At 34.1% G+C, this 8,318-nt stretch overlaps 1 protein-coding gene across 1 annotated transcript in view; it reads left to right on the forward strand.

The window, feature by feature from the left end:
• LOC114339075 (uncharacterized) overlaps window positions 1-8,036 on the forward strand; it is a 31,096-nt gene extending 23,060 nt beyond the window's left edge. Inside the window, exon 4 of the mRNA XM_028289705.2 lies at window positions 7,835-8,036. Within this exon, the coding sequence (XP_028145506.1) occupies window positions 7,835-7,957 (123 nt within the window). The 3' untranslated portion in view covers window positions 7,958-8,036. The remainder of the gene's footprint in view (window positions 1-7,834) is intronic.
• The last annotated feature ends 282 nt before the right edge of the window (window positions 8,037-8,318 follow it).

Raw genomic sequence — 8,318 nt, forward strand, 5'->3', positions numbered from 1 at the left:
AATTTTTGGAAAGTAGTAAGCAAAAATTAGTTAAATCTTTAAATAAAATACAAATAACCTGTTGAAAGTATATTTATTTCGTTGATATAATAGAAGTTTTTTTTTTATTTTTTTTTATTTTACTATTTAAATTGAACAACAACTAGTTTTGTGGTCACCAGGTATTGGCATGTTGATATTTTTAATTTAATTAATATTTGCGTTATAATGGCCATTAAATGGAGTTTAATGAGCCATTTTATAATATCCTATTTAATGATTGGACTAAAACCTCATGGTCCTTCTAGATTTTGTGAAAGTATGAAGTTTTGTCACCTTCTGCTCTGCTAATAAGCGAGTGGCGCGCACCCCCAAAATGACCAGGTACTACTGACCACGTGGTGAATGGCTAATTTTGGCCATATTTTATGTTTTTGCTGATGAAGAAAACGAAAATGAGGTTTATTTTGAATTTTATGTGGGGAAATATTGTCAAAATCGCAATTTTACCCAAAAAATAAAAAAAATTAATACATGATTGAAAATCTTAACGAATATTTTAACGTCTTCTTCGTTAATTTGGTTTGCCATATCTTTTTTTTTTTCTTCATATTTATAGAGGGGGATCTGGAATATTCAAAAGACATCTCAGTCGAGAATGCCGTCTGACTGACCTTAGTGCAGGATCCATTCTTCGTAGTTCCAGTGATAGTTTCCGAGGTTAATTTAAAACGCCGCGCCCTCTCGTCGCCGAGGCTACGTCGAATGACTACCTGCTAAACCAGATCCTCCTCTGTCATCCAGCGCTCCGAAATCGGAATGACCGCTGTAAGGCCGACATCGCTTCCGAAGCACTTTACCTCCATTCATCCACAGACTGTCAGCAAGGAGGCCCTTCCTTTTCCCCGTTTCCAAAAATTTGGATTTTTTGTATTATTGTTTTTCTTAATAGCTCCTTACCCACAGTCTGTCTCACAAACTCTAACTTACTAATTCGCCTCTTATCAAAACGTGTTCCCTCTACGTCCACTTACAATATCTTTCCCTCTTACCTTTGTCGTGTGTACAGCTGTCTTTCCGCCTCTTCTGTCTTCTTCATCACTGCACGAATATAGTTGTGTATACTAGTTCAACCTGCTATATTTTCAATCATTCTCTTAATTATTTATCTAACTGTCACAAAATTCACACCTGTCTCTCTTTCCATTCTATTCTTTTATACTGTACATCTGTTGTACTCTAGTATCATATATGTAACAGTGTCCGGGTGTCTGCAGTATAAGTATTCATCAGTGTCAGCCTTGCCGAACTTAAACAGGTAGGCCCTAAAACACCCGTGTTCTGTGAGCACCTGCATTAGGAAATAATCCAGTCGCATGTGACAACAGTTCTCCCAATCTTTTAGGGTCGGGAGAAGCATCTTTGTCCTCCGTGTTGTTCGATTCTTCTTGTCATCTTTCAATTGAACTTTCCCTTTCCTGTCTTCTCTCGGCCATAGTAAGCTCTAGGTCTCTTCTTTTATATAGCTGTTTTCTTTCCACTACCAACACATGCAGCGAAACACATCCAGTGATAGCCCACAAGGCTGCTACAAGTCTACAAGGCTGCCCACAAGGCCCACAAGGTTTAACATATCTGCTGTGATGTTGTCAGGGCCAACAGCTTTCCTGTTCTCTATCAACTTTATAGCAAGCAGCACTTCCACCTTTATAGACTAGGGGCCGGTATAGGTGAAATTTGCTAATCATTTTAGGCACGATAAGAGCCTATAATTTAAATAGTAAAACCTAAAATAAAACGCATAAACACTGTGCCGTAACTTTTTAATGAAACATGCGTCGACAGTGGCGCATCAAACTTTTCACTTATGGCCGGGATAAATAAATTAAAAGCTACCCTCCCTCACTCTCAGAATTAATTTCTTTTCATTTTTTTAAGTCTATGTGATTAAAAAAGACCCAGCGCAATTTTCCCCACCATGAAAAACTTCATTTTTCGTTTTTATTTTTTTTTAAGTGGGATGCAATCAATTTTAAAATTTCAAAAAATTCACAGGCATAATTGAGGCCCTTACAAAACATGTATATTTTTTATAGATTCGTAGGCTAAGTGTACTCAACCTCAAAATTATTTTATCATTTTTTTGGAAAAAAGCGTATAATTTTTTTGGACATGGTTACAGGTCCAAGTTTTTTAGTCTTGTGTATTTTATCAAACACTATATTTCTAATTTTTTAGATTATTCCGTAAAATTCGCCACCTTCACAAATCCAAACTTTTTTATGAGGTTTTTGGGGGTTTGAACGTTTTTCTCCCCTTTTTAAACGTTCTAAAGGACTCAGTTACTTCAATTTACATATAACCTCTAAAAAACATTAATTTGATCTATTTTGAAGTCTATAAACTAGGGAAAATCCCCAATACTCTCTAAAAAACAGTTTTTTTGATTTTTGTAGGTGGCGAAAAAATATCGGAAAAATCTAAAAAAATTTAAAATATAGTGTTTGATAAAATACACAAAATAGAAAAAATGGACTTCCAGCCATCTCCAGAAAAAGTAATACGCTTTTTTTCCAAAAAAAAAATTTTTGAGGCTATATACACTCAACCTAAGGATCTATAAAAAATAAAAATATGTTTTGTAAAAGCCTTAACTATGACTATGATTTTTTTTTAATATTAAAATTGATTGAATCTCACCTAAAAAAAAAATAAAAACGAAAAATGAAATTTTTGATGGTGGGGGAAGGGGGAAGTGTTTGGTTGGTTAAAATTACGCTGAGTCTTATTTTTTAATCACATAGAGCTTAAAAATGGAAAAAATGGAATTCTGGGAGTGAAAATGGAAAGTTTGATGCGCGACTATCGGTGCATGTTCCACTAAAAAGTGACTTCGCAGTGTTCATACGTTTTCTTTAACGTTGTAATATTTAAGTTATAGGCTCTTATCATGCCTAAATAAACCGGGAGATATTAACAGAACTTCAACCACGATTTTCTAAGTCCTGCCCTTTGCAATACTGGAAGGTTAGAAAAGGTACTTAAAATTTATCGAAAAATCAACGTGTTTCCTGTGACATTTTCCTGGGAAAATTAGATTTTCCACGAGGAAAAAACTGTGAAGTTGCAATGACTTTTTGAGACCTGCCATATCCATAGAATGACAGGATACTATCAATTTTATGAAGAAAATTTTTTGGGCAGGAGGGTTGCAAAAGGACTAAGAGTGTATATGGATATACGAACATGTAATGAAAATAATGAAATTTTCATAATTTTCTGAATCCTGCCAACTTAATAAATTAAACATAATTATTTGAATATGATCGAAAAAATGTTGGCATGACGTCTCCTAATGTTTAACTGCACTTGTCCCTTGGAAAATTCTGTGGAAAATTTTCACCCTGGTTCCGTGTTTTTCTGAGTCATAAAATAAATTGTATTATAAAATAAATAATTTAAGTAGACATTATTCAAAATAACAGGATGTTTAGTTACACCTTTTTTACTACACATAGTTAAAAATGTGTAAGACAATTCGTGGAAAGTTACACGATTTTCTGAGTCATGCCATTTTGGACATATCTCAAGAATGTTAATATAAAGCTATTTACAAAGAGGCAGGATGATTGTGTAGTTATTTCGTGTATAAAAATAAAATTTTAAGTCAGTAAAATTATTGCAGCTTGTTATACAAACATATTCATATCACCATAATTTTCTGAGTCATGCCATGTCAAGTATGCTTCTTCTTCTTAACGTGCCCTATCAAGTCCCCTTGACGTTGGCGATTAACATGGCGAAACTGTCTCTGTCTCGAGCTATTCTAAGTATGCTTAAAAAACGCTAATCTAAAACCGTTTACAACGTGACAGGATAACCGCAAAGATATTTAATACATAAAAAATAATTTTTACATCGTTAAAAGAATCGTACGGTATTAGATATTATTTTCCTGAGTAATGTCTCGGATTTTTACACACCTTTCAAATCTAATACCAAAATGTAACCTATTTATTTTAAGCGATTAGATCATATTTTTATCTAAGTAAACGTAATAAAATTAATAGGAAGAAAATCAATAATTTTACAATTAATTGGTTTTAGCAGGGATTGTACCTACTATACAGAGTGTCCAGAAACTCTTCTAACAATCGAAGCCCGGATTCCTCAGATAATTTTAAGAAAATTTAACTCAATTCACCTCGTCCGAAAATGCTTCCCAAGGAAGCTAGAGCTCTTTAAAGATGGCGTAATCTAATTAGTTTTTTTTAAATAGCTCCAGAACACTTCTATTTAAAAAAATGAAAACTGGTACACCTATTTATCTTCCAGAGATAAATCGATTCCATCATTTGTCAATTTTTAGTACCGGTCATAGGCGTCCGTTTAGGGTAGGGAAACGGATATTTTATCGCATAAGTTTTCTGTGTTTAACTTTTAAGCATTTTTGACACTGGATTATTAAACGATGGGTATTCTTGTACTAAAAGGTACTCTTGCTTTAAGTCGGTAGGATACGCCGTGCTCTAGAAAAATCGATTTGAATAATTTTTCGGTTTTTGAATTTGAAAAAAAAATAAAAAAAACTATTTGGAAAAACGAAAACTGGTACGTTTATTTCACTTCCAGAGATAAATATTTTATCAACTGCAATTTCTAGTATCAGTCATAGGTAGATCAACGACCTTCGACGATCAACGACGATCAATCAACCTCTTGGGTAGATCAACGAAATCTCATAACTTGCTTTAATTGTTAAGCATTTTTGACAGTAGAGTATTAAATTATGAGGTATTCTAATACTAAAAGTTACTCTTGCTTTAAGTCGGTAAATACACCGTTTTTTTTTATTTTTTCAAATTTTTCTTAAATTTAAAATATGAAAAATTTTGAAATTGATTTTTCTAGAAAACGGTGCATCCTACCGACTTAAAGCAAGAGTACCGTTTTAGTACTAGGACACCTCGTAATTTAATAGTATAGTGTCAAAAATGCTTAAAAGTTAAAGACAAAAAAGTTATGCGATAAAATAACCGTTTCCCTATCCAAAACGGACTCCTATGACCGGTACTAGAGATTCGAAATTGATGGCATCGATTTATATCTGGAAGATAAAAAGACGGACCAGTTTTTGTCTATCGAAATGGAAGCGTTCTGGAGATAAAAAAAAATCTAATTACAAGGCGCTATTTTCAAAGAGCTCTAGCTCCCTTAGGAAACATTTTTGGATTATGTGATTTGTGTTAAATTGTCTTAAAATTATCTTAGGAATCTTAAAATTATATACAGGGTGTTCCATTAAAAAAACATAAGTTTGTGACACCCTGCCAGTACGGGTAGCCCTGTATATTTAAATTTTTTTTTAAATTATGATCCTCTCTTTGCCCCAGGTTTTACCTAAATAACTTTTTTTCGTATCTCTTACGACAAACGAGTAATTGGACTTTGTCACACTAATGCCCCACCCTGTATACGAAATAACTATTAAACCATCCTGCCTCTTTGTAAATAGACTTATATTAAGATTCTTGAAACATATGCAAAATGGCATGACTCAGAACATCGTGGAATTTTTCACGAATTTTCTTACAAATCTAGGACTCCTGCCGTCTTACAAGAACCGTTTAACCTTCCTGCCGAGTACTGAAAAAGTATTGATTGCATTTGAGTATTATAACTTTTTAAAGGCAGGACTCAAAAAATCACGGAATTAGGGTAAAAATTTTGCGCATAATTTTCCAAGGGACAAGTATACTTAAACAGTAGGAGACGTCATGCCAACATTTTTTTTGATCATTTTGAAATAAATATGTTTAATTTATTTAGTTGGCAGGACCCAGAAAATCATGAAAATTTCATTATTTTCCTTACATGTTTGTATACATATATACTCCGTTAGCTCGTTTGCAACCCTCCTGCCCAAAAAATTTTCTTCATAAAATCCATAGTATCCTGTCATTCTACGGATATGGCAGGACTCAGAAATTCATAGCAAAACCCTATTTTTATTTTTTGGGAAAATCTAATTTTTACAGGAAAATGTCACAGGAAATTTGTGGATATTTCCACAAATTGTAAGTACCTCGTCTACCCTTCCACTCTTGCAAAAGGCAGGACTTAGAAAATCGTGGCTGAACTTCTGTATAATATCTCCCGGTCTAAAAATGATTAGCAAATTTCACCTATACGGGCTTCTAGTCTATTAGTATTTCTGGTCCTTAGTCTTCACCTAATGTTTTCTTGAGTTAGAGGCAACTATTTCTTTGCTTTTTGAGCCTTTTAGATGTGTCGTGTTTTTATTCTATCTCTTCTATTTCTATGCCCTTATGGATTAGTTATCAAAAAAATGCTTAGTTTTATTGTATATACAATATTGTAGTTTTACATAGTAAAATAGGAAATATATCAACACTTAATAGTCGGAGAGATAGAAGCGGATTTTGTGCGTGATAAGTAATATGGAAAAACTATACGGGGGTCTGTTGAATTAGTTGTGTACATGACTTTCCCTAACGACCGGAAACCAGAGTGGGGGACGAGGGTAATTATAAGGGGTCAAAGTCGCGGTTTTTATTATTTTTTTTTGTGACGCTCATGATCGAGATAGTGCTCCAAAATTTGGAAATAAGTAGACCATGACGTAACTAAGTAAAATCTCTAGGGGCGGAACGCTGCGTGGTCGACAAAGGGTGGGAGTAGGGGTGAATATAAAAAATTTAAAGGGTTTTTTGCGACGTTCGTGATTGAGATAGTGAACCAAAATTTGGGAGTATGTACATCATGACGTAACTAAGGAAAATCTCTAGGGGTGGAAACCAGAGTTGGGGATGAGGGTAGTTTTAAGGAGTCAAAGTCGCAGTTTGTATTTTTTTTGTGACGCATCACAACATTTGTCTTCCACGCAGCGTTCCGTCCCTGGGGATTTTACTTAGTAATGTCATGATCTACTTATTCCTAAATTTTGGTGCGTTATCTCGATCACGAACGGCAATAAAACCCCTTATATTTTTATACTCACCCCTGCCTACCACCCCTTTGTACCCCAAGCAGCGTTCCGCCCCTGGAGATTTTACTTAGTTACGTCATGACCTACTTACTCCAAAATTTTGGTGCACTATCTCCATCATGAGCATCACAAAAAATAATAATAAAAAACCCGATTTTTACCTCTTATAACTACCCTCATCACCCACTCTGGTTTCCGCCTCTGGAGATTTTACTTAGTTATGTCATGACCTACTTATTCCCAAATTTTGGTGCACTATCTCGATCATGAGCGTCACAAAAAAATTAATAAAAACCGCGATTTTGACCCCTTATAACTACCCTCGTCCCCCACTCTGGTTTCCGGCTCTAGGGATTTTACTTAGTTATGTCATGGTCTACTTATTCCCAAATCTTGGTGATCTATCTCTATCACAAACGTCGCAAAAAACCCTTTATATTTTTTATATTCACCCCTACCCCCACCCTTTTGTGGGCCACGCAGCGTTCCGCCCCTAGAGATTTTACTTAGTTACGTCATTACCTACTTATTCCCAAATTTTGGTGCACTATCTCGATCATGAGCGTCACAAAAAATTAATAAAACCGCGATTTTGACCCCTTATAACTACCCTCGTCCCCCACTATGGTTTCCGGCCGTTGGGGAAAGTCATGTACACAACTAATTCAACATATCCCCGTATAGTTTTTCCATATTACTTATCACGCACAAAATCCGCTCCTAGCTCTTAGACTATAACGATATATAAAATTTTATTTAAAATAAAATGATATTATTGTTTTCATTATTTTAAATTTTATTTATTATTTATTTAAATACATTACTTTAAATGATATTATTTTCCAGATGCTCACTCCGGCAGTAATGAATCTAATGACTGTAATGGACATCAGTGTTATACAAAATATCCTATCTGTCATTGGTAAATCCAATATCAAAAACTTTACGTCGCAGAAGACAGAGCTTTAAACTTCTTGTAACTATGACATTTTTTATAAAATAATTGTTTTTTGTATTTGTTATTTGGTATTAAATATTAACAACTGGATGTAATTTATTATTTCAAATCCTTGTTTGAAACTACTTTTACGATTTTGTTATATTAAAATAAAGCAACAATAAAAAAAACTGCTAAACGCCGTAAAAAGAGTGGCGCAGACAATAATTCAGCTACAAAAGAGCTGATATGAATATTACGTGGCGCAAAATGTATTTTAATTTTGATAGATTTTTCCATCATATTCGCAAAATTTTAAGTAAAACGCGCCACAAAAGAGTAACTTTGATACATCATGATTTGCATTTTGAAGCTGTTTTGTGGCACGTTTTA

Source organism: Diabrotica virgifera, chromosome 5, assembly GCF_917563875.1.
Source record: "Diabrotica virgifera virgifera chromosome 5, PGI_DIABVI_V3a".
NCBI lineage: Eukaryota > Metazoa > Arthropoda > Insecta > Coleoptera > Chrysomelidae > Diabrotica > Diabrotica virgifera.